This window comes from Zootoca vivipara, chromosome 3, assembly GCF_965207765.1.
Source record: "Zootoca vivipara chromosome 3, rZooViv2.hap1.1, whole genome shotgun sequence".
Taxonomy (NCBI): Eukaryota; Metazoa; Chordata; class Lepidosauria; order Squamata; family Lacertidae; genus Zootoca; species Zootoca vivipara.
The window spans coordinates 78,268,918-78,295,281 of record NC_142586.1 but is presented as its reverse complement, the minus strand read 5'-3'; the positions used below and the strand labels follow the sequence as shown (position 1 = coordinate 78,295,281).

The 26,364-nt window shown below is 39.7% G+C and overlaps 2 protein-coding genes across 4 annotated transcripts in view; one reads left to right on the top strand and one right to left on the bottom strand.

The window, feature by feature from the left end:
* The first annotated feature begins 139 nt into the window (after positions 1-139).
* NDUFAF7 (NADH:ubiquinone oxidoreductase complex assembly factor 7) lies at positions 140-11,681 on the top strand. 2 transcript variants are annotated; one of them, XM_035108304.3, is made up of 10 exons: positions 140-234; positions 1,736-1,899; positions 3,481-3,561; positions 5,850-5,960; positions 7,078-7,285; positions 7,658-7,716; positions 9,047-9,160; positions 9,819-9,962; positions 10,347-10,520; positions 10,812-11,681. In XM_035108304.3, exons 1-10 carry the CDS (start codon positions 153-155, stop codon positions 11,025-11,027), a joined length of 1,353 nt encoding a protein of 450 aa, XP_034964195.2. In that variant the 5' UTR covers positions 140-152; the 3' UTR covers positions 11,028-11,681. The 2 variants fall into 2 exon arrangements, with proteins under 2 accessions (XP_034964195.2, XP_060128879.1); XM_060272896.2 differs by lacking the exon at positions 10,347-10,520.
* A 3,515-nt stretch (positions 11,682-15,196) lies between these two features.
* The window catches only part of PRKD3 (protein kinase D3), a 49,643-nt gene continuing 38,475 nt past the window's right edge, over positions 15,197-26,364 (bottom strand). For both annotated transcript variants that reach the window (XM_088666509.1, XM_035108303.3), the window contains 8 exons: positions 25,817-25,869; positions 23,725-23,797; positions 22,065-22,171; positions 21,513-21,674; positions 20,134-20,232; positions 19,447-19,714; positions 17,465-17,550; positions 15,197-16,496 (listed from right to left, as the gene is read on the bottom strand). In XM_088666509.1, coding sequence (XP_088522635.1) covers positions 16,323-16,496; positions 17,465-17,550; positions 19,447-19,714; positions 20,134-20,232; positions 21,513-21,674; positions 22,065-22,171; positions 23,725-23,797; positions 25,817-25,869 — 1,022 coding nt within the window. In that variant the 3' untranslated portion in view covers positions 15,197-16,322. The remainder of the gene's footprint in view (positions 16,497-17,464; positions 17,551-19,446; positions 19,715-20,133; positions 20,233-21,512; positions 21,675-22,064; positions 22,172-23,724; positions 23,798-25,816; positions 25,870-26,364) is intronic.

The window sequence follows — 26,364 nt, the reverse complement described above, 5'->3', positions numbered from 1 at the left end:
CTATATTGTAATAATGAGCATCGTAGTACAGGCACCGGCCCTAAGGTGAACTTCTTTGGCGCTTCGCAAAATAATCATTTTATTTCGCTGCCAGGACAAGAAAGTCCGTAAGGTGAGGGAAGGTCGCGGCGCGAGCTGCAGACGGAGCGAGCATGGCGCTCGTGCAGCCGGGGAGAGCCTTTCTCCGGGGGATGCGCGTTGTCGCGCGGAGCGACCGTTTCCTCCGTCTCCATGGTAACGAGAACGATGCGTGGAGCGTACCTTAACAACACAACCTCACTTGATTTTACTCTGAAGCAAGCCCTGTTGACTTCGGTGGGACTTACTCCCGAGTAAATGCGCGGGGCTTGCAACCTAATAGCGTTCGCAGCCGTGCCTCGCTCGTACCCCACTTCCCAGACAGGTGGTGGGGTAGGAAATTTTTGCCTCGTAGGAGCGCCTCGTGTCAGTCCCCACAGACCCGCCTCCCTCCACAAAGACGCTCCCCCAAAAACCAGGCAGCTCCATGTATTGAGCCCTAGAATCACAGAATTGTAGAGTTTGAAGAGACCCTGAGGGTCGTGTTGGAGCAGAAACTATCCAGCTTTGCATGTAAGAAGCCGCCCAGTTAACACCTCAACTCCAGTTGCAAGTACTGTAGAAAGCAGTGGTAATAAATGCACATCATCCCCCCAAATATTTGCTCGGAGCAACTGCTTCTATATCACCTTCCCCCCCCCCCACTATACAAGAAAGGGGAAAGGGAGTCAATGCAAAGGGGTGGCGCTGCCCATCACCAGAAAAAGTCAGCGACTTCTGTTTCAGTGTATCTGATGAAGTGTGCATGCACATGAAAGCTCATACCAAAATAAAAACTTAGTTGGTCTTTAAGGTGCTACTGAAGGAATTTTTTTATTTTGTTCAGAAAAAGTCAATTAGTGGTAATAGCAAGGATGGAAAAGAACAGGCAGGAATCAGTAAATATGAGCAATCTGATTTCAGTGGAGCTTAAAAGTACCGTACTGTACTTCATTTTGGTTGGATCTTGCCTAATATGTTTGCCGCAGGTCATTTATTCACAAGCCTTTGAAGCACAGGAAGTTGCATTAAGTGACTTGAGTCACCCCTTTGTCTCAGTCAGGCAGTGTACAGTACTGTCCAAACTTTTTTCAAAGAGGGCCAGATTTGATGAAGTGAAGGGCTGTGAGGGCTGACCAGAGGGCCAACCAACAACCAAAGTTGTTGACCTTTTTTTAGGATTGAAGTTGTTGACCTTTTTTTAGGATTGAAGTTGTTGAGGTTTTTTTAGGATTTTACCCCACGAAATAAACTGCCACAGGGATTGGATTAAACCAGATTAGGCCCCCGAAATGGACTTTGGATATGCCTGGTCTACATTGACAAGCAGCTCTCCAGGGTTTCAGGCAGAAGTCTTTCCCTAGCCTACCTGCTGATGTCAGCAATTGCAGCTGGGACATTCTGCATCTTGACTGATAATTTTTTGGGTCGAAGTAATGCATTTAGAATTTAAATATTACTTTCTTAATAAAGCAATGTTCAGTTCCCCATGTTTTCCAGGGATCTTTAACAAGCTGATGGCCCCACACATACACCATTTTTTAAAAAATAAGTTTCCTCTAATCATCATTTAGTTGCTTTCTATGCTTCCTCAAACATAACTCATATTAGCCACTTCTAGAGATACTATTTATTCAGTGGATCACTTGTGAATGGCTAATCTTATGTTTTTACATAGGTCTTTCTACTGCATTGAAATGCCAGTGCTTTAGTTCAGAAAGTAAAGCAGAGGAAAACAGTCCAGTGACTCCAATGCTGAAGCATCTGATGATGAAAATAAAGTCAACTGGTCCCATTACAGTTGCTGAATATATGCGGGAAGTTTTGACTAATCCTGTGAAGGTATGAACAGTACCACTAAATGTGCATCATTCAAATTTCACTTTGGGACTTGAAGCTCCAGTTTATATTTGTCTATTATTCAGATGAAGCTTGTACCAATGATGCTGCACAAAGAGTAAGGGGAGGTAGAGGAGAAGGAATGCCAGCCCTGACCCTGACCTCAATTCAAACTAATGGGGGATTTTTTAATACAGTATATATAAAAAACAACATGGCCATGTTCAAATATATAAAAGGATGTCATATAGAGGAGGGAGAAAGGTTGTTTTCTGCTGCTCCAGTGAAGCGGACACAGAGCAGTGGATTCAAACTACAAGAAATAAGATTCCACCTAAACATTAGGAAGAACTTCCTGACAGTAAGAGCTGTTCGGCAGTGGAATTTGCCACCAAGGAGTGTGGTGGAGTCTCCTTCTTTGGAGGTCTTTAAGCAGAGGCTCGGCAGGCATATGTCAAGAATGCTTTGATGGTGTTTCCTGCTTGGCAGGGGGTTGGACTGGATGGCCCTTGTGGTCTCTTCCAGCTCTATGATTCTAACAATATATGCAGGGGGCAAAACAGTAAGTCAACCCCACACACTTCCCACTCTGGCAACCCAGCAGGGCTATGGAAGTGGTGGTCATTCCACCACTTTGGATCTTCCACACACCCCACTTAGGACTGCATTGCAAGGGGGTTTTGAAGGGTGAGGAACTGCAGGGCTAGGAGACAAGGTGGTAGTATGGCTAGAGAGAAGGTGAGACCTATACTGCGTACTAAGATTTTGGTTGTACATCGTTACTACCGAACTGTGTAGTATAGTTTCTTTGTGATCTGTTTTACATTGTCATTCAAATGATCTCATTTGTTTATGCTTAACTTTTTAGACATACAAAGACAACTTTTATACAGGTTGTCATGGTAGGAAACACCCATCACATTTTATCCAAGGTATGGCTGTTGTCCAAAAATTGCCCCTTAAGATAGTGTGCTGGAGCTTACTGGATAATCAGGATGGCTTTGATATCAGATGGCAGTGCCTCTGCCTTGCCCTTAGAATGCCACATTTTGAGGCCTGCAATAGATCAATGCCTATGGCACGATCCTAGTGGGGGCCTCTGCATCAGGCATGCCCTTCATCTACTAGAGAAGAGGCACACCCACTCCATCCTAACACCCTCTAGCCAGCAAATCTGGGGATAAGGATTGTTCTGTGGCTCATTCATTCCCTTCTGCCTACATCAGTGGCGCCTCCTAGTCTCTGGCCCTCAGTGAGTTTTTTCCTCACTCTTGCTTTCTTTCATCCTTGGCTCTTTCTCTTACCAGCTGTATGCCTCTCCCACCCATCCTTGCCTCAGGCCATGGCTTCTCAACCCCCTGTCCTTCAGCTAGTCTGCATTAGGGCTCTCTGTCTCTTCTACCTCCTCAGCCCTCCTCCCATATAGTTTCCTAGCTGAGTTTAAGAATGTTTAAGGATGGGTACAGTGTTTATATTTTAAGAGGCCTATTAGTTTCTTTCATTAAACAATTTCAGTGTTGTAGCTAACTAGCAAGTAAACATAATCAAGAGTTGGAAACTGATTGGGTCTTTCTTCTTCTATAGGGATACTATATGCATCGTGACATGCTAGGTGAAAAAGGAGATTTTGTTACTTCACCTGAAATAAGTCAGATCTTTGGAGAGGTACATTTTTTTAAAGTACATTTTATTTGATGAGATATGGTAATATTTTATGGTGCTGCTATTTAAGCCATTATCCTGTCAAGGTTTGCATACTAGTCTTCTTCCATACAGAGCAGTGTTACCATTCTGACTCTGAAGTATCAGAAAGCAATTTCCAAATGTTTGTTCAATTTACAAAAAAGTGCATTTTCTCAGTATTAAGCTTGCTACTTCTTTGTGTAGCATTTTTAATGAAGCTGTTGCAAAAAAGATGACAACTATTTCCTGCACTTCATACTTTGAGAAACTTCCTGCTGGTTATATGATTTACTATGGTAATATCTGAGAACAGTGGGAAATGTTATCACACCATACCCTCTGGCTTATGTATTTTAACAATTAAGATTATGTTAGTTTTTGTGACTGATATTGTCTAACTTGCAACGAATTTAAGATGTTGCTGCTCTTGAAACGAACTGTTACGTGTTTGGAGTGCTATATTAGATTTTTTAATGAATTGGCAATTTACTGTTGTAATGATATATTAATGCATATTCCTGCTATTGTATTGCTATTCTTGTGTTGTGAGCCACTGTGGACACAGCTATGCAGAAAAGCAACAGACAAGTAATAAATAAATATGTTGGAAAGTTTCCCCAAGATCTTAAAGTTCAGCTGGGTTCTTTCCAGTATATAATAAGGGAGACAATTTCTGCTTAAGCAATCTGATGTCATTGTTAGTGATGTAATAAATCCCACTAAGTTAAGAAAGAGATACTCCCAAGTAAGTATCTTTCATTAGGAATTTAGGCAGCAATTCTAGTCCCATTGAAGGAGTTGATTCTGAGTTAACACATATAGACTGCATTGTTAGTTAATTCTTTTGATATACAATAATCCAAGCCATCTGCCCAGTTGATTTGTCTGATTCTGAAGATGATAATAATAATAATAATAATAATAATAATAATAATAATAATAATAATAATAACAACAACAACAACAACAACAACAATTTATTTATACCCTGCCCATCTGGCTGGGTTTCCCCAGCCACTCTGAGCAGCTTCCAACAAAATGTTAAAATACAATAGTCCATCAGATATTAAAAGCTTCCCTAAACAGGGCTGCCTTCAGATGTCTCCTAAAAGTCTGGTAGTTGTTTTTTCCTGACATATGGTGGGAGGGTGTTCCAAAGGGCGGGCGCCACTACTGAGAAGGCCCTCTGCCTGGTTCCCTGTAACTTCACTTCTTGCAGTGAGGGAACCACCAGAAGGCTCTCGGCGCTAGACCTCAGTGTCTGGGCAGAACGATGGGGATGGAGACACTCCTTCAGGTATACTGGACTGAGGCCATTTACGGCTTTAAAGGTCAGCATCAACACTTGTGCTCAGAAACGTACTGGGAGCCAATGTAGGTCTTTCAAGACCGGTGTTATGTGGTCTCTGTGGCTGCTCCCAGTCATCAGTCTAGCTGCCGCTTTCTGGATTAATAATAATAATAATAATAATAATAAATAATTTATTTATTTATACCCCGCCCATCTTGCTGGGTTTCCCCAGCCACTCTGGGTTGCTTCCAACAGAAAAATAAAATACAGTAATCTATTAAACATTAAAAACCTCCCTAAACAGGGCTGCCTTTAGATGTCTTCTAAAAATCTGGTAGTTGTTGTTCTCTTGGACATCAGATGGGAGGGCATTCCACAGGGCGGGTGCCACTACCGAGAAGGCCCTCTGCCTAGTTCCCTGCAACTTGGCTTCTCGCAACAAGGGAACCGCCAGAAGGCCCTCGGTGCTGGACCTCAGTGTCCGGGCAGAACGATGGGGGTGGAGACGCTCCTTCAGTTATAGTTTCCGGGTCACCTTCAAAGGTAGCCCCACGTAGAGCGCATTGCAGTAGTCCAAGCAGGAGATAACTAGAGCATGCACCACTCTGGCGAGACAGTCTCAACCTGCGTACCAGATGGAGCTGATAAACAGCTGCCCTGGACACAGAATTGACCTGCGCCTCCATGGACAGCTGCGAGTCCAAAATGATTCCCAGGCTGTGCCCCCAGGAAGAGTTCTTCTAAGCACTGAACATGAAGATTCAGGAAAACATCAACTGCCATCCTGCATACAGTAAACATATGTATTTCAACAGTGTTTAAGCAATTTTACTGTGTGCAAAACTGCAGCCCTTTTACTATGGTTGTAAGCTTTTAAATTTCCATTTTTCCCTGAGATGAAATGCTTATGTGCCACTCAGTTTTCAACTGAAGTGTTCTATAGGATGAAAAAAATATTAATTCTAATTATTTTCTCTAGTTAATAGGTGTTTGGTTTGTTAGTGAATGGATGGCTGCTGGCAAGCCAAAAAAAATTCAACTGGTGGAATTGGGTCCAGGAAGAGGTAGTCTTACTAGTGATATTTTGCGGGTAAGTAAATACAACCTTTTCCTCCATGGTCCAGTGGGTTTGAAACCTGCCTTTTTTGTATATTTCAGGCTGAAATTCTTAAAATTCTTTGTTTCACCTGCTATTCTGCACTAGATAGCAAGTTTTAGGAAACCCTTGTTTGTTTCAAAGCTTTCTGTCTAGTGCAGAATAGCTGGTGACACATAAATAAATCTTGGTTTACGAGGCCTTGAACAAGTGTCACGGCCTAGAGTTCTCACCTTACCCCAGTCCTCCTTCTGTCATGTATCATCATTAACATGAGTGCATAACTATCATCACCATCATACTAGTCTGTATGAAGCCAAATATTTTTGTTGCATCCAGACTTGACCTTCGGTAGCTTGTTTTTCTAGTTTTTAAACCAACATTAAACCAGAGTTTCCCAGTTCTAATGCAATGGAAAACTATGGCTGAATACAAATCAGAATTGTTACTCTAAAGCCAGTGCATGACAGGAAGAATGAGGCAAAGAGTACTTGATCCCAATGCTATTTGATGACTTCATAAAGTTTGGTTTATCAGGCCTCAAAACAAGCCTTTGTGAGGCACAGCAGAGTTGTGGTTTTTAGAAATTCTGCCTATATCTCATTGATTTTCAACCGTTCTTTGGTCCCTAATTCCTACCAGTTTCTGTCTTATTGGCCTGCAAAACAAATTTATATCCCTGCCTTTCTGGTTTAACATCAGGAAATTCATTGTGATGCCAAGGTAGCTGATGTGCCACTTAACCCTAAGTGCTTGAGAAAAACCACTATCATTTTGAAAAATAAAGGGAGGAATCCAATGTTGCACAAGTAGAGTTTTTTTGCTTGCGTAACAGGACTTTACCGTTCTCTCCTCTTCTCAGCAGTCCCTCCCGTGCCCTCTTCCCAATCTTCTCAGGTGTCTCCCCCAGTTCTCCGGAGTGGATTTTGAGTGTGGGAGGGGAAAGAAGAATGCAAAGCCACATTGCATGAGTGGAAATCCATTCTGCTCACATACAGGCAACATTGGATACAACCTAATAACTATAAAACAGTCTTTTAAGCACAGCCTTGAAGAATTTTATAAAATCCCTACATGTTCTTTGTCTCTAACTAAACTTCTTCATTTACAGGTTTTTAATCAGCTGAGTTCTGTACTTAGTAAATGTGATATTTCTGTTCATTTGGTGGAAATCAGTCCAAAATTAAGTGAGATTCAAGCATCAGTACTCACAGAAGGAAAGACAGAATTAACAGAGAGTCCCACTACCTACATGCAAGGGATTACTAAAACCAGGCTGCCAATTTTCTGGTACCAAGACCTGAATGATGTGCCAGAAGGTAAGGTTTGGTGCTGTGTGTGTGTGTGTGTGTTTATTAAACTTTCATTAGTTCTTTTTTTAAAGCTTTGCAGTGGTGGGATGTCCAGAGGTTATATAACTGTAGATCTGCTTCTCCTTGGTATGTTTTAATGTGAGTTTGGATAGTTTGATTGCAAATTGTTTATAGTAAATCTGTTTTTGAAGGTTTCCATTTTTGTGGTGGTAAAACAATTTTCTAATGGTTCTTCATATTGTGCTTGAAATTTTAGTTTTGAATCTAGTGCAACAGATACCTCATACAACAGTTCCAAATGAAGACTTTGAATGCTATTTAAGTGGAAAATGTTAGTTTCAGATGTGGTAATTTGATTGACACTTTTTTTTCCTTTAGGCTTCAGTTTTTATTTAGCACATGAATTTTTTGACGCTCTTCCTATACACAAATTTCAGGTATGATAGCTCTTTATTGCGTGACTTGACTTTAAAAGTATTTACTATTTAGAAAGAGAACAAAACTACAATCCAGTGGAGGTAGAGAGCAAGTGTGTCTGTGTCTTGGAACTGACATGCTTTAATAAGTACATGAAATGACGGAAATGAATTTAACTTAACAACTTACCGGTATTTTGTACAATGAAGTGTATATATTATACAAAATAAGTAAAATCCTTTTAAGTTAAATTCATCCTGTTTATTTCAGAATTCTCAGCATTTTTTATATAGCAAAAGTTTTATATTTAGACACAGTGCATGTGTTCTAATTTTGGAAAGTGAGATCATAGGGAATAGTCATCAAGTACTTGCCCTGCACACAGACATGTGTAAGCAGTCTTGTAATAATACAAGATTCTGCTTTTAACTACATCTATTGATTTAAATAGGCAATGGCAGGATTTGTGCTTTTCTTATTCTACTAGTTATACACTTGTTTATCTATTCTACAAGGTTGGTATACAAATCATATAGATTTGTATAAATATTATCTTTTTTTACAAATTTAATAAATAATACTACTGGCCAGTATCAGTGGTGTATTGGAGGAGAAATGTAGGGGAGCACTGCTCCAAGACTTTTTTCAGAACAGAAGACACAACATGACATCTGCTAGAATGGCAAAGTTACTGGTGGATTTTTCTTGCTAGCAGGTGAATGTGGTGGTAAGGTCACTTTCAGTTTTCCTGGTGTTTCTAAAAAATTAGCATAGAAGTCAGAGAATGAAGGAAACAGTGAAGCTGAGGCTGGAGATTTCTTCCTCTCTTTTTCGTGAGCTTCCTGCTTCTTGCTTCCAGCTTAAATGCGTTCCTAATTAAAAGCTAACACTTGCATTTCAGCTGGCTCACAATATTTTGTTAACGCCCAGTGTGTTTTACAATCTATCCTATCATAAGCAAGTACCACAGAGTTTTGATAAGAGCTTATAGGAAACTATGCACCGGATTACTGCCATGCTGATTCTAATAAATTGGATATTAAACAGTACACAGCTGCTCTCAGATTTGCAGGTGTGTGTAATAATGGATCAACACAGTTGACTGGGTTTTTTGTTTCTACTGGTCAGAATACTAAGGAATACAGCAGGAACTTTTCCACAAAGGTACAAATTAGTGAAGCAAAATCTGTTCATGTTTGCTTTTAAAGAACTTCACTGAGAGGTATAATAAATGATTAATCAGCTTTTTTTTGTCAAGAGCATATCCTTGAATAAACTTACATGAAATGGTAAACAGTGTAGCTGACAATGTTCAATAAAATCCGTATCCAACTTATTTTAAATTAACAGAAAACAGAAAAGGGGTGGTGTGAGTTGTTGGTTGACATTGATCCAGACACTCCTGACAAACTGCGATTTGTCCTTGCGCCATCTGCTACTCCTGCTGCAAAAGCCTTCATACATGTAAGCTCGCTTATATAATCCTCTCCATCCAGCTAATACTGCCATTGTGTTACATATTTTGAGCTGCTCACTGTTTTCAAAATGTACTTACTGCAGTTATTATCACTGTTTCAAACATACTTATCTGGCGGTTTTTATTGATAACATCTTAGTATGCATTTGTTATGTGCAATAAAATTGTAAGGAAAGGCTACTTGCCATGTGAAACCAGACCAGTAAGTGTGATACATCTGTATTTCATTTTAGGAAAAAGAGGTGGACAAACAGATTAAGCTATAGATTCCTAAGGAAACTTTATAGAATCTTGTTTAGCAGCTTACCTGGTATTTATCAAAATAACCAGTAAGATCATTACTAAAATGCAACAAATATCACATCTAGTTTATTCCGACAAGGGGTTTTATTTCATAGCAAATGTACAAATGTAGGATCCAGATAGACACGTGACAAACCCCATCTTGCAGATTTCCTGCTATCATTTCCCTGCAGGGAATCCTGAGAATTACAGGTTTGATGTACGAGTCATGTCCTCCCATAAAACTCACAACCCAAAATTCTCTTGAGGGAAGTTGCAGGAAAGTGTCAGGACTTATAGCTGTAGGCATGTGTACATATACTGCTACATAACTGTTTGTTCAACCCCTGAATTCTCATTTAGGACAAAGAATCCAGAGTTCATGTGGAAGTGTGTCCTGATGCTGGTATCATCATCCAGAAGCTGGCCCATAATATTGATAAGAATGGGGGCAATGCACTGATTGTAGATTATGGCCACAATGGAACCAAAACAGACACATTCAGGGTAGGTTGATTTATACAGGTTCCTACAGGACAGTTTGCATGAACAGTCTGTTTTTTTCCAAAGCTAAAATTTCTTCTCTACTATCTGGGGCAGTTACTAAAGTAGCTTTGCGGTAAAAGGTGGAGTAGAAGTGCACCATTTTGTGGCATTTATCTATTGCCAATAATGTTATAGCCAGCAATAAGTGGTGAGGTTTTGGAAAGGGAGCCATTTGTATCTTAAGACAGCATACAATTCTTCAAAAATCATAATTCCTCACTTTAAAAACCCCCTTTTTATAATTGGAGGTCACCCTTCCTCTGTGCTCTATTTTTGTCTGCAACCCCAAAAAGCTGCAGGGTCTAAGTGAACCATTCCCCCCCTCCCATTTCTATTATTATTCAGGGATTCCGTGGACATGAACTTCACAATGTCTTAATATCTCCAGGAACGGCGGACCTCACAGCAGATGTTGACTTCAGTTACCTGCGAAAAATAGCACAGGAAAGAGTAGCAACCTTGGGTCCCATAAAGCAACATGATTTTTTGAAAAATATGGGCATTGATATCAGACTGCAGGTAGGGGCCACTTTCTGGCTAGTTTATAAATACTACTTACTTAACTGAATACACTTAGATTATCTGTAGCTGATTTAAGTCTCATTTTAATGGGAGACAGAACTTGTATTATTTATTTTGAAGGGTGGGATATAAATTTATCAAATGAACAAGTTAAAATTCAGAACATACAAATTTGGAAGGGCAGGAGATTGATGTAATTCTAGGATGGAAAGTAGCCAAGTTACAGGTAGCACAATTGGACAATTGTGCAGTTTAAAGAGGATTAAAATAATTCATTTTCCCATTTAGGTACTATTGAAAAGTGTCAATGATGCAGCCATTCAGACTCAGCTGCTTCGAAGTTATGAAATGCTAATGGACTTGGATAAAATGGGAGGACGTTTCCACTTTTTTGCCATGCTACCTCACTACAGATTTACAGCTTCAGATCAGCAAAGGAAGTCAAAAGACTCAACATCACCTTCAGCATGTGTTGCTGGCTTTGGTGAACTCTCATGGAAGTGAACCCCAAATGTGAATGTTTTAACAGAATGATGCAGGCTTCCCATTGTGAATCATGCAAATAGGGATATGTAGATAGGTCTCATAACAATCATGTTGCTTTTCTGTAGTAATGCCTGCACACAGGGATTTTGATACAGTTAGAGGAAGTACAGAGGATGCAGTAGTGGGGAAAAGACACATGATAGGGAAATAAAATTTATTTTCAAGCTTAGAGGATATTTACAAACAATGGGACATATAAAAATATAAAAAGTACTTGACAGTGTCTTTTTGAGGCTACAAGTTTTACATGAATATCTTCTAGCATCAATACAGAACTATTTCTTCAATGAATGCAACTTAACTGAAAAACAAAGATTAATGATAATGCAACACTGGGTACAAATTCATCTGGAGCAACAGATTTAATGCCAACCTTCAGTGACTTAAAGCTTTGATTTAATAATATTGGTAGGTATTCATAGGAAAGTTAGAGTGCAAGCTATGCAGTTTATTTATGGTTTGTGAAATGTGTGTAACAGCTGTTATAGAGTAGAAACATTCCAGTTATTTCTCATCTTTAACCACAACAGGGCTTTTATTCCTACCCTACTGGTCCAAAATTTTGCTGTCCTGAAACCTGAAATTAAATCAAGGGGCATACCTGACACTGTACATTCTTGACTTGCTTTGCTGCTGTTTAAATATGGCTCTCTGATGCTACAACCGATCTTAAGGCTGCAATCCTATATACACCTACCTGGAAGCAAACCCCACTGAACTCAAGGGGACTTATTTCTGAGTAGACATCTATAGGATAACAACTGAGTCAATCCGAAATAATATTGATCCTATTCTGTTGTTGCATACGTTTACAAAGAAACAATAAGACAAAACAGTGAAACATCTATGAACACTTCCAATGGATTAATAGTTATGCCACAACAAATTGTGCTTTGCTAGAACAGCTACTTTCAGTGTTCAATACCATGCTATAAATACAGAATAGTTCCAGCTGTATATTCAAAAAATTGAATAGTAGCTTCCAATAATTTTACAACATGATTGGACCATTTATGATAGGGGCTTCCAATCATTTCACTTATCCATGACATTTTTGTCTGCCTTTGAGACTTAGTCATTCTCATCTCTGCCGTGGATTCTCCCCACTGAGAACACTGCTTCCAACGGCTACTGTAGATAAGGTTAAGTAACTGATGACAATAAAATTACAATAACCTTTTCTATAGGTGAGAAACTTTTTCTAGAATTTTTCTAGATTTACTTTGAATACATTTGTAGCTTAACTACAAGGATAATCTGCTAAATTTCCTGGCTCATTATTATGGACTCTGTGGTTTGGAGAAGGCTTCATCCACATTAAACTTGTCTTTTGCATTTCCAAACAGCTGCATTATTTCAGAGGGTCTCCCCCACTTGTAGAATTTTATTCCCTGGAACAATTTCCAACTCAAGGTTGTAGAAATGAATGTTTTTCGAATCAACATGTTACTTGCAACCCACTGACCCAATTTACATGTTACTGCTTTGGCAAAGTTCCTGCCATCAAACAGATTCTTGGTTGTCCACTCACTTCGATGATAAAAGCATCAGTCATGTAGGTAACTCTACCTACATAATCAGTACTTTCATACATTAATTACCATGTAAAATTGGAGTTTGTAATGGGATAACAAAATAAGATACAAAAAGTTTCAGTCCAAGTATTCTGAATACAGAGCAAAGAAATGAAGAACTGCAGGTGCATAGCTGACTCTCAAAATCTGTTCAACAAATACCGGTATGCCTGAAATTAGGCCAGTGATTCATGTGGGTCACAGTAAATAAACATCAGTGAGTTAGTGAAACATTCTGTGCAATGCAGAAACATCCATGCAGCAGTCCATCATAAATCAATCCACATGATCCTAATCAAATTCTGGTTTGAAGCAGGCCATAGGTACACTACAACCCCCTTTTTAAAATGGTGGTGAACACATGGTCCTCCATATATTACTAGATTCCTACTCCCATTATCCTTGCCCATTAGACGTGGTGGCTGGGGCTAATGAAAGTTGGAGTCCAAAACACTGCTTTAAGGATTGTAGGATCTAAGTGAACTTACAAATGTATGTTCTCTATTCAGTGATAACATCATCCTGTGATGAGTTGCACATGCAAAATAGTCTTCATAAATCAAAATGCCACAGGCCGAATTTTCACATCACATTACCTCAGTATTTTTTAGATGAGGCCGCTCACATTCAGCTGAACATAAATCAAGGGAGACACAAATGGAAGAATAAACACCCATATTTCATATATCCCGCCATTCCAACTCGTATGCCTCATAAGACTCTGAATCTGTAACCCCCAATGGCATGCAGTCTTTGTTCTGCTTCACTCCTGCTAGACTGAAATAAGGAGTTTGTGAATTGCACTGTTCATCTAAAATTTGCACATTAGAGAAATGCTACCACTGAAATTGAGTATGTCTGTACGTTTGTCTGGCAACTGCAGCAAAGCAACAAAACATTACAAGCAACAATATTTGTTTCAAATTAAATAATTATACAAGGTTCTTCTAAAGCTTGCTCCATCTTAGTGTACTCCATTATTCGACACATTTCCCTCTACTTGCGGCATCTAATTGGAGATTGTATAGCATAGAAAATTCCATTATACTGAATGCTCACAGAGTATGCAGAATAAATTTAAGGTCAAGAGGAAGAGATGGAGAGGTGGCCAAATCCTTTTGCTGTTAGAGGATTTGGAAAATAAACTGGCCTATGAACAGCTTTTAAAGGTCATGATCAAATAAAGCTATATCCTAGAGATGGGGCCACACACTGTTGGAACTTCCTTTGAAGTTTTTCCTGCAGCTGCAACAGCTACAGCAACATGCCTTGGCCAGAGCAAGTGTTGCCATGAAAATTTCACACAACGCTTCAACTGCACATCTGGTTCTTGCTGACATTTATATACAACTTATTTCAATTGTAGACCACATTTTCCTGAAAATGTTAACTTCATAACTAGATCCAGGATAGTTAATTTGTTTGCCAGTCATCTATTATAAATAGAACAGTTGGTTGAGATTAAATAAAAAATTAAGCAAGGTTTTTATTTTAGATTTACTTTAGTGACGTTTGCACTGATTGTCCAGTAGCCTTTAATGTTCTGAGACTGCTTTAGGTTATCTTCATATGGCTTGTCCTTGAACTGCTGCTTCCATCATTTCTCCGGATCAAAAAATGTGGTTTAATTTAAGGGAATGTATGCACTGGACCTTTCTTATTGGGATAATATTTTTGAGATTCTTCTTCTGTGTTCCTCTCTTGCTCTTTACATAGTTGTAATTCACAGACATGCACAGGAATAACTTTTATGTCAAGTGTAAAGCCTAGTTCTGTAATGACACAGAATGCAGGGCAAGTGAAAGGAGGGCATGAAATGCTGGGAGAAAGCAAAGTGAAAAGAAGTCAGCTGATGACAGTTGAAGAAGAGAAGATGCTGAAGACCGACCTGAGGAAGGAGATGGACAGGAAATCAGAAAGAAGAAAAGCAGATGCAAAACAGAACTGACAGGCTGCTATTCAGGCAGCAATAATTAAGACTATGATGGAACAAACAGTGGCCAGGAAATGAATTCATATAATTGTGTTAACTTTTTTATCTATAAAGTACCACCCATTCATACTCCTTAATCTAGGAGTGCTTGCCAAATTGATTCTCATCTGTAATTGAGAACTGTGTGGATTAAATGTGTTTTGTAAGCAGACCTGCTAGCAGGAAGGGAAAGGAAGAAAGGAGTGACAGGTTTTAGCCCTTCAAGGCACTTTCCATCCTTTTCCTATCAGTAGATCTTTTAAGAAGAAGCCAACTGCATCAAGCAGAGTGCCTTACAAGTAACTTTGTGTGGGACGGGAAGGAGGGAGGGAGGCAAACTCTCTTTCCACCCTTAACTTCTGAGTGACAAACCCAGCAAGTGGGAGGCAAAAGGCCACAACCCCCTGATCACCAGCAGCTAAGAGTGATTTTGCTAGACTACAGGATTTAATAAAGGCAGAAGAAAAGCAAACAGCAGAAAGCAAAGAGCAATCTGGAAACATAAATGACCGCATCTTCTTCCATGACACCAGAGATCGTAAGGATATATTACACTGTGGATTCTAGTTACAGTACTTGAATTAATTGAAAATTAAGTAAAATTTTATTCCTTTCAAGAAATTAAAATATTCTTTTGGGCCAAACTGCAGCAGACAAATCTCTTCCAGACCAAAATGAATGACAGCACAACAACTGAAGATCTTAGTTGTGCAGTGGGTGCTAATTTTCTGGAGCCAAATATGTGGTATGTGAGAGGGAACAATACACACAGCAGGAGCTGCAGTTTATTCTATCTGGTGCAACAATTCCCACTGCAGAAGAAACCAAATGCTTTAAAAAGTTTATGTCTAGCACATGGAACTGTTGCGCCCAAAAAACAACCAGTGGAGCACTTTTTTCTTTGCAGCAGTATGCAAATCACATCTCTGGATCCTGGTCTATGGATAAATGAAGGCTGAAAGCCCTCCATAAGCCTCAAGGTCACACTAACATCTGCCACACAATGATAATTCACCATAATGCTTTACTGTTCTCCTAATGTAAGTGTAAAGGCGAAAACACACCTTGTCTGTATTAAGTGGGATTATGGAGTACTTTTAGTGCTCTGCACTTCCATACATCAAGGGGCTGCTCTAGTTAAGCAGGACCACATATCTGCCCTAAAATTATTGGCTCCCTTTACTTTTATTGCTTTTCAAACTCATACCTGCTAAATAAATATTCTACCAGTGTTTTGTATGGGGCTTAAAAATCAAGCACTGTTGTAGTTATTTGGTCATGGTATATATTTCAGGTTTCTCTACAGCTTCATAACAGATGTATCTAAATACCAGAAAATAGTATTCTATGGCTTAGTAGGTAGGAACTAGAAAACCATTAAAATTATTTTGTTACTGTGTAAACTACAAAAACCCTGGAAATTTCACATACTACATCAAGTCTCTGTGCACTTCATCGGCCAGTAACATCACTGCGATGTACCAGTAAGGCAATGTTACACAAATATTTCATGGCTTTTAACCCAGTGCTGGATCACATTCATAGTCATAGTAACTAGAGATGTGGAGCCTTTCGCAAATCATCTAGTCCACCCAAAAACTGATGGAAGATCTTTCACTGCTTTATAGACTGAAGAGCAAAGAGCAATACTCGCTCCATCAGAGTATCAGTAATGGTTTAAGTTAAGTGCCTTTCCCTGGTTAACAATTATGGGTCTTCCTCCATATCATCTGGATTGGGGGCCATAATGAAATGTTTGGGGTATACAAGATTGTGCTCATACGCATGTTCTTCCCAGCGAGCATCATCACTTTCATGGGTAATATAACGCTCTCCGATGCGAGTTTCAAACTCCCGAAGATCAAGCCAAGTTTGATAATCCTAAAAAGAAAAGTTTAGATTAGTTGTTTCTGAACACAGTGATTCATTTCTAAAAGCACAGTGTGTTACCCAACAATATTCAGTTCTGATGGTAGACAAGTTCCTCACTCTCACCACAGCCTCTGTATCAAACCAATGTAACACATTAATTTCATGCCAGTTAATCACATTACTTTCTAACCCTTGCAAGACCCCAGTATGCCTACCTTCATGCCTGCCTAACAGCAAAGTAAGCCGCAACATCTTTCACATTCAATGATACAAGTGCTGTCTGGGTCACAAAGAACAGGCAAGGGTCAAGATAATAGACCTCCACTGTAGCAATGCTCACCATCCTTACACTTAATTAGAGCCAAGCTTAGAGGGAGGTGCTTTTTGCAAAAAAATAAATAAATGCAGCTAATTATCAAGATATGGAAATGGGATGCTCACAGGAGATCCTCTCCAAGTACCTTTCCCTCAAGACAGTTTAAGTTGGGTTTTTACTCTCTATCTGGATTCCAAAATGGGGGTTCAGGAAAGCTTTTACAGAGGAAAACCAGTGGAAGGGTTTAACAACCCTTCTTTCTGTCAGCTGATTCTTCCTTTCAAGTACTGTCTCCATCACCAAGTCATATACTTTAGCTCAGCAAAAGTGGGTTTCAGACATCTAGTTAGAAACAACAACCAATGCTATAAAGTAATGGGTATCAGAGACATCACTCTAAATCCCAAAACTATGACTCTTAACATCTATTATTTCAAATAACCCAGTGCATAATGCTAAACCCAGACCAAATTAAACAAACTCTCATCATGCCCAAAAAAAGAGAGGAAGGAAAAATAGATAGCTCTACTCAAATTGAATCAAATAAACTTTCCAAGATTTCATTTATACAAGACCTGTCAACTACTTGAGTCAGATTATGATTCATGTAATTGAACTGGGTAACATATAACACAATAAAGCTGGTATGCATTAGCTATACCTGTAACCACGGGTGACTAAGTGATTTGTCAACACTGTAACGTTTTCTCATCTTCACTTGAAGCAGGTTGTTTATTAAATCGATAGCTGGAGGAGCAAGGAAGAGAAAAAAGTAATAAATATAAGTATTTTGTCTTTCCTGTCACCCACAATAATAATTCTGAAGGAAAAAATAGTAATTAAGAGACAAAGGAAAGTTTGTGAGTTTGTGAAACAGTACTACACACACAGTTTGTGTCATACGGGTGGAATTCATCTGAAGTCAACAATAAGACTTCTATTTGTTTTAGAAATTTTGAATTGTATCATACTGCTGAAAGATTACACACATCTAAATTGGGAGTAAGTACTTTTGAACAGACGGGTTAAACCACAGAGCCTAGGGCTTGCCGATCAGAAGGTCGGCAGTTCGAATCCCTACAACGGGGTGAGCTCCCGTTGCTCGGTCCCAGCTCCTGCCAACCTAGCAGTTCGAAAGCACGTCAAAGTGCAAGTAGATAAATAGGTACCGATCCAAACAGGAAGGTAAACGGTGTTTCCGTGCGCTGCTCTGGTTCGCCAGAAGCGGCTTTGTCATGCTGGCCACATGACCTGGAAGCTGTACGCCGGCTCCCTCAGCCAATAACACGAGATGAGCACCACAACCCCAGAGTCGGTCACGACTGGACCTAATGGTCAAGGGTCCCTTTATCTTTACCTTACTTTTGAACAGAGCAGCATTTACTTCTGAGTAACATGCATGGGATGCTAAGTTTGGATGCTTTCGGTACAAATTGACACCTACTATTGAAACAGTTTTTCAGAGTGTACATTTGCTGCAAAAGGTATGCAACAGACCTAAATAATAAGTTCCATATTGTCAATATCTACACACCAGTGCTGAAAACTAAACATGACATTAGCAAGCTTTAAGCACAAGTAAAGTTCTTTTTTTCTGGGAAACACCGACTATAGGCATGGGAGGAAGCAAGACAACTTTGGAAAGGGCTGTGTACCAAGAAGTGCATTGCTGAATAACACATTACACCAACTGAAAAACACTGATCTACAGGCATGTTTTCACATAGGGTTCCCAGGGTCCAGTATGATAATTGGTGGCTCTTTTCCTTTCTACAGCAGGCATTGGGAAAGCCCTAAATATAATGCCTGACAGGGCCATAGCTCTAGGATTTTCAGGAAAAATCTAACAACCTTCCAAACCAGGCCCTATAACATGAAGCAGAAGATTAAAGCCTTTTATTCATCTGTGCTGGAGACCCATCTGCAGTATAGTGGTTAGCATTCAACCAGGATCTGGAAGAGCCAGATTCACATCTGTTTTCCAGCTGTGCATCTCATTGGGTGACCTTGCTATCTGTCAGTCTCAAACCCTACAAGATTGTTGAAGGGATAAAAAGCAAGGTAGAGGCAGGTGCCTGTACACTATGTTGAGTTACTTGGAAAGAAAGGTGGAATACAAGTGCAATAAATGAATATTTTCTATTCACCCCCATCGTTCTGCCCTGACACTGAGGTCCAGCACCGAGGGCGTTCTGGCGGTTCCCTCATTGCGAGAAGCCAAGTTGCAGAGAACCAGGCAGAGGGCCTTCTTGGTAGTGGCGCCCGCCCTGTGGAACGCCCTCCCACCAGATGTCAAAGAGAAAAACAGCTACCAGATTTTTAGAAGACATCTGAAGCAGCCCTGTTTAGGGAGGCTTTTAATGTTTAATAAATTATTGTATTTTATTTTTCTGTTGGAAACCGCCCAGAGCGGCTGGGAAAACCCAGCCAGATAGGCGGGGTATGAATAATAAATTGTTGTTGTTGTTGTTGTTGTTGTTGTTGTTGTTGTTGTTGTTGTTACCGTAAAATGTTTTGCAATAACTCCTGAATAACAGCACTTTTTTCGTCCTAATTATCTTATAATTCCATGGTCCCATTCACACTAAATGCCATGCCTTATAGTCTAAAATACAGATTACTACCACATGGGAAATATTTTACCTTCACTAGATATTTCCTTCCAGGGATTTGGTGGGTACATAAATGCTGCATTTTGAATCTGGTCATTTATGTCTTCATCCTCATTAAATGGAAATGTACCACTAAGGCTCACGTAGACGATGACTCCCACTGACCACATATCCAGAGATCTATTGTAGCCCTTACTTCTAAGCACCTCTGGGGCGAGATAAGCTGGAGTTCCCACTACAGACCTCCGGAAAGACTTCTCACCAATAATACGTGCAAAACCAAAATCGCACAGCTTCACCTGTAAAAGAAATATCCCTTGATTAAATTACCTTGAACTGAACATCAGTATCAAAAATGCATTAACTGTTAATAGCCAACTCTTTAAAACAAAACAGATGGGGGTAGGGAGTTGTGCGCCAACATACAATTTTGCAAGAATTGCTCATTAGAAAAATGACACACTGATACCTGAAGTGTCCAACCAGGCCACTTGGTAAATCATAAGGAATGGTTCTAACTTTAGGGCTTGGTAACAATTCTCTCAGAGACCTACAAACACTGGTGTGGGGAGAATTGTTTTATGAGATGTATTCAAAGTACAAAAGATGTTGCTTTGTTCCCAAATGGCATAAAAATACAGAGTTAATGAACATTTTATCCTATATTTCCTCCTGCAGAATACACAACCATTAAAAAAAATACTTCATTCTTTCCCACCTGAGGAAATGGCTCTGCTGATGCTAATAGTACATTTTCAGGTTTTAAATCACAGTGCACTATATTCTTGAAGTGTAAATTCCTCAAAGCAACAAGTATCTAAGAAAATAAAAGGAAAAAAGTATTTTCAAAATCATTCACAGAGAAAGAGATGCAACATATTATGAGTCCAAGAACTGCCTAAAAGACAGGTGAAATTACATTCAGTTTAAGGATCACCAGGAGTCCTCCTCAGCCCCTCTTCTGAAAGATGTTAGGGCTAGGGAGGGGAAGAAAAGGCCCACCTTCACATGAGACTGAGGTTGGAGCCGATGCTGTCAAATCGTTAGTGGGGAAGGGCCATAGTTCAGTGGCAGATCATCTGCCTTGCATGTAGAAGGTCCCTGGTTCAATCCCCAACATTTCCAGGCATGACTAGGAAAGACTCTGCCTAAAACCCTACAGAGCCACTGCCAATCAATGTACACAGTACTGAGCTAGATGGACCAATGGTCTTGCTCCTGTATAAGGCAGCTTCCTAGGTTCCTAGTATGAAGGCCATTGCACTAGTGGAGATCTATTTCTCAATGCTGTCCACAAACCAGTGCTAGCTCACCAGCCCAACCTGCTGCCCACTCACCCACCACTGAGCCTAGGAGGCAGTGCTTTGCTTGAGAAGCCAAGCGCAACTCCAATCCATGGTGGACTGACAAGTTTCCCACCTCCCTGCCGTGGCAAACCATGGAAGTTGAACAGACATTTTCCTGGTCACATTACCCAGAGTGCCTGGTTCTGAAGAGGACCTTTGGTGCCAGGGCTGCTGCTACTTTAGGGTCAACAGAAAAAAATTAAGGGAGCAGCTGGGGAAGAGAACATGACTGGTACCACAAAGAAGGGGTCAGGCACTCTAGAGGCAGAGGGTTCAGCAGCTGGACCATGCCATGGAGTCGAAAGCAACAGGTTCACTTGTTGTGCAAGAGGCTGCCCTACCAGACATGTTGTGAAACTACCTTGAATTTTTCCATCCTCTACAACTTTTCCATCACATACAAGCTATTCATTTTGGAATTCCCCCCCCCCAAGTGACGAATTAGCAGAATATTGAATACACTTGAGTCACTATTTCACTGCTTGTTTGTGAAAGGTGCTTCTTTGTGAACAGCAATAAAAAGGAATCTCAATCTACCAAGATTCCTACTTGGTATGTAATAAATATTAGGAGATCCAGATCCAGAGCCCTACTTAGTCACTTTGTATATAATATTTTCCCAACATGTTATGAAAATGTAGTTTCCTGTTGTTTTATTTAAATTGTTTTAACAGTCTGTTTTAAATAGTTGTAACCTGCCCTGAATGTGTGACAACAGAACTGTACAAGCCATTATTGAGAGCAGACCCACCTGAGTGACCATGAATTTGGTGATTCTTTCTGGAAGCCGGCTTTTCTCACTGGAAAGAATCATCTCCAACATATCGCCATGAAGTTTTTCCATTACAACAAAAACCCTTTCTGGAGTTTCAAACATACATTCCAGGTTTACAATCCCAGGGTGGTGCAAATTCTAGGAAACATATTTAATATTGTCATGAAAAATGTACCACCATTATGTAACTGAAAATCAGAAAATATCTGCCTAGGTCCTGGCTATGCTTTATTGTTTAGAAAGCACTAGCACAGTCCCTAGCAATATTTGTAGATAGAAAACACAAGCTATGGCTCTTTTTACAGTTTTCCTGTGCAGCTCAGAAACTACTATAGCAGGAATATTAAAATATACAAAAGCAAGACTTCGCAGAGATTGAACCCAGCTATGTCAACAATGAGAAACGCTGTATGTTCACAACTCTGAAAACATGTAGATTCAAGCCTCTGATTGCTCACCTACTCACAGTATTTCAATAATAATTTTATTCCTATTATGTAACATAACAGATTCAAATAATCTTTGTACCTGCAAAATGGCCACTTCATTGCGCAGCTGACTTTCCTGTTTTGTGGGGAATCGCATTTTATCAATGACTTTAATTGCCACATCCCTTCCAGTCTTCCTATGTTTTCCTACATAAACACACACAGAGTACACACTTTAGTATCTGCAACCTAACAAGGAGAGTCAGAAACAAACTTTTTGCACAGAAGGTAGATATTCGTGATAAATATGTATTTAAATATTAAAAACAGAGAGGGAAATATATCTGTCATTTACAGATTTTCAACCAATACACATGAGAGGAGAGAGCTTGCCTCTTATCCCCATCTGACATGGTAGATTTCATGCTTGCATAGGGGCTCCGGCCAGATGATCTGTACACCACAATATTAAGAATGTACTGTACAGTTTGCATGAATAAGGCATCTGCATCTGTTGCACTTGAAGCATTCAGGTTCCTATGCAAATGTGAAGTCTACATGACACATGAGAAAGAGGATGGGGAAGTAGTATAACCCTAATCACAATCTCAGATGAAGCATGCAAAGTGCTGAAGCTTGTATCATAGCAAAGTGCTTCCCCCTGCTTAAGGCAATTACGGTATTGCTCTGCTGCCTAGATCTCTGTGGTTAAGATCTAATCTCACCTTAAGACCAAAATCCCTGCATGTCCAAGGTGAGAATAACACTTTCATTTTAGTGGGATGGGCTGCTTCTTCAGTCCTTAATTTGCATGGGGATATTTTTGGTACACCTTTTACTAATATGGGCATAGAGCCTAATTCAACAAAATCATTGTTTAGCTCCACTCTCAAAGTGCAGAAGTGAGAGGCAACAGAGTTTGCTTGAAACAAGTCAGAATTTCAAAAGTTGCTCCTTCAGGGACTCTTCATGTATTACAAACATTATAGCTTTGAATGTGCAAAGAAACTTGCTTATATTCACAGTTTTAACCACACTCACTTATAAAATAAAATTACTACTTATCTTCCACAGATGAGGAATTTAGGTTGAGTTAATAAAATGGCTCAGAATTACCGAGTGAGTTAATAAAAGGGTTAAGATCAGAATCCAGATTCTACCTACAGGACAACCCTAGCTTCTATCACATTGCACTTCAGCTGATATGGAATAAAACATACAAGAGCCTTGAAACTCATAGCATTAATGAGAAAAGCTGATCAGTTTATTTGAGATATGCACAAAATATACATAAGGGGCAGAAAGAATGCTAAAGAAATGCTACAAGGACACCACACTACTACTATTTTAGAGGCCTAGCTAGACCTCACCTGGAGTTCTTTATTCAGTACTGGTGATTCTGTAATTAGTCAGGGTACAATAACTGCTCTGGAAGATAGTTGCATGGAGCAAGCAGAAAGAGTACCTGCCTTAAAGATTTAAGTGTAAGTAAAAGGTACAAAAAATATAGGCTTATTTTCACTAGATTAAAAAGAAAGGCAACTCAACAGTAACATTCCATAACTTCTGCAAGGTAACAGAAGAACCAACTGAATGGGAATTAATGTTGTAAACCAGGCAAGCAATTGCGTAAGAGGCAGAAAGTGTCTCTCGGACTGGAACTATTGAATTACTTTCTCCTAAATTGAGAGAAGATCTAGCATGAAGCAAAACCAAATATCACAAGTCTGAACTTGCAGTGATTGTTTAGTCAAACTTACCTCCATACACAACACCAAACTGACCAGAGCCAAGCACCTCATCAGCAAAAATCTGGTATACGGAACTAATATCCTAGGGGAAGAGAGGGTGCAGGCAGGGGAAGGTAAATATTATGTTCAATTACTTCAGTGACAGAGGCAGACGCTAGAATGTTAAGAGCTACACTTCATGGATACAAAAAGGGAAAGTAAGTCTTTGTTTATAACCCAATTAAAAATTACTCCAAAAAAGGGGAGTATAAAGGTCCATTCCCACCTGTTAAAACCTGTTCATGATAGCATTGTTTACCACATATAGTAACTTGTGTGACAGAGATGGGAACAACATACAAAAATAACATTTACAAATTTATTTGTAATTTATTTGCAAATTTACAAACTGCAGTGCAATCTGTATTCCTTAAACTTTTCTCCAGCTGTGTAATGATAAAGCATACAAACCAGCCTTTCTGTCAGCATGAAGGTGTGCTCATATGCTAAGACCAGTCTACTGTATATGAAAATCCCATGAGAACCATAGATCTTTGTTTCTTTAGCATGGCCAATCAAGGACATTTGCCACATTGTAGATGTAATCTCTATATGCAAAAGAGGAGCTGCAACCAATGATGGATTCCTGACAACTGTACTTGCAGTAAGCACATTGTCACACATATTTGTAATATGGGCCCCAGATTTGGCATCACTACCTCATTTATGTCACTGGCACTGGGTAAAACTCATTTAGCCACCACCAGACCTGCTCTAAGGTGATCCACAGGAAAACATTCCAGAATTTCTGGACACATTCCAGAGAACATTCTGACCTCACACTAAGCAGTGCTTGACTAGAAGAACCTGTCTGCCTCGCAAACAAAAGTCAGCCTGGAGATGAGGGAGAAAGAAAACTGAGCACAAAGGTGGAAGCCATGCTGTTTTGATATGGGCACATGAAAGGTGGGGGACAGGACACGTACTAAAACTCTAGCCTAGCTAGAGACATTTCCCAAAGAGCTCTGAACAGGCACTGAACCAACATGTGTGAATGCCCAGAGATCACAAAGAAGAAACATAGGTCCTCTATCCTGCAAACTTGGCAGGCATATCACTAATATAATAAACAAAAGACTAAGGAAGCAGAGTACAAACCACACATCACCTAAACTACCAATAAAATAAAACATTTCAATTAGGTAAAGGTAAGGTAAAGGACCCCTGGACAGTTAACTCCAGTCAAAGGTGACTATGGGGCTGCTGCACTCATCTCGCTTCAGTCTGAGGGAGCCGGCATTTGTCCACAGGCAGCTTTCTGGGTCATGTGGCCAGCATGACTAAACCGCTTCTGGAGCAACGGAACACCGTGATGGAAGCCAGAGTGCATGGAAATGCAATTTATCAGTGGTTTTGACCACAGCGCCACCCGCATCCCAAAACATTTCAATTATCCTACCAATGTTCTACCAAAACTACAAATCCTATACATATTCATTTAGACGTTCTGTCAAATTCAATGAGGCTTGCTTTCAAGTAACTGGGCAAAGGACAGCAGCATTTGTTTTCCTACCTAGATTATGGGGTTTCCCTTCCCCCAGATAACCTACTATAAGAAGGCATTGAAGTATGGTTTTAGATCAGAACATGGATGCACATTTCATGCTTGGGAAACAAAGTCATTCCTCCTTTTGGGAAATAACTATCAAAAAGGCAGCCCCCAACAATAGTATTTTAAAAATAATAATAATAATAAGCCTTAATTCTCATCCAACAACTGATAACTGCTTTAAATTATAAGTTCAAAATTTGGCAGTAATATTTATTGTATTTGGTTCAATTCCTGCATATCAAGTGGGGGAAGGGATCAAACTTAAAAAGTATCCTTTACAAGGCTTCTCTTTTTGCATTGCTCACTACTAAAAAGGTTAAGAAACTTTACCATATATAGATTTTTTTTTCATACAAGTCATTGTATTAAATAAGCTAGGTTGCCTAATGGGAACAATGTGTTCTTCAGCTTTTCATTTGTCTTTATCTCCAATTATTTTGATATAAAATAGCCATCGGGGGACAACTGATAACAATCCAGCTACAATAGTATTTACATTTTGTGACTCACCACATTTTCTTGGATCTGGCAATTTGAAACAGAAATGCTGACAGATAATTCTTCTGCAATGAGAAAATATACATGTTCTTAATGTGGAAGCAGTATTACAATGAAAGACCAATGTCCTAGCAGCCAAACATTTATTGACATTCCAAGTAATATGTGAAATGTAGCCTTAGCACTCTGCATCACATTTCCAAACACCTCTTTGTGTTCCCCTAACAGACAGCTTTCAAAATCTCCCTTGCACTGAACTCTACCACAATTTTTTCCTCAGTTCTATTTTGTTCCTGGCCATCAACATTGCCCGTGTTCCTCCATCCTTCAAGACATTTGCTCTCTCTCCTTATGTCTCCATCTCAAAGGAACTAAGGAATTTGTAAGCACATACGTTTTTCTTATGTACAAGTCAAATAGGCTTACAGAAGGTATTGCTTGACTGTTACACAGGTCTGAACCTAAACACCAGTCTTTGGGGCATTAAGCATTGCCAGAATCTCCTTTAATTCAACAGTCAGGCAACCCAGTCCTGCTTTTCATCACAAGTTTTCCATTCT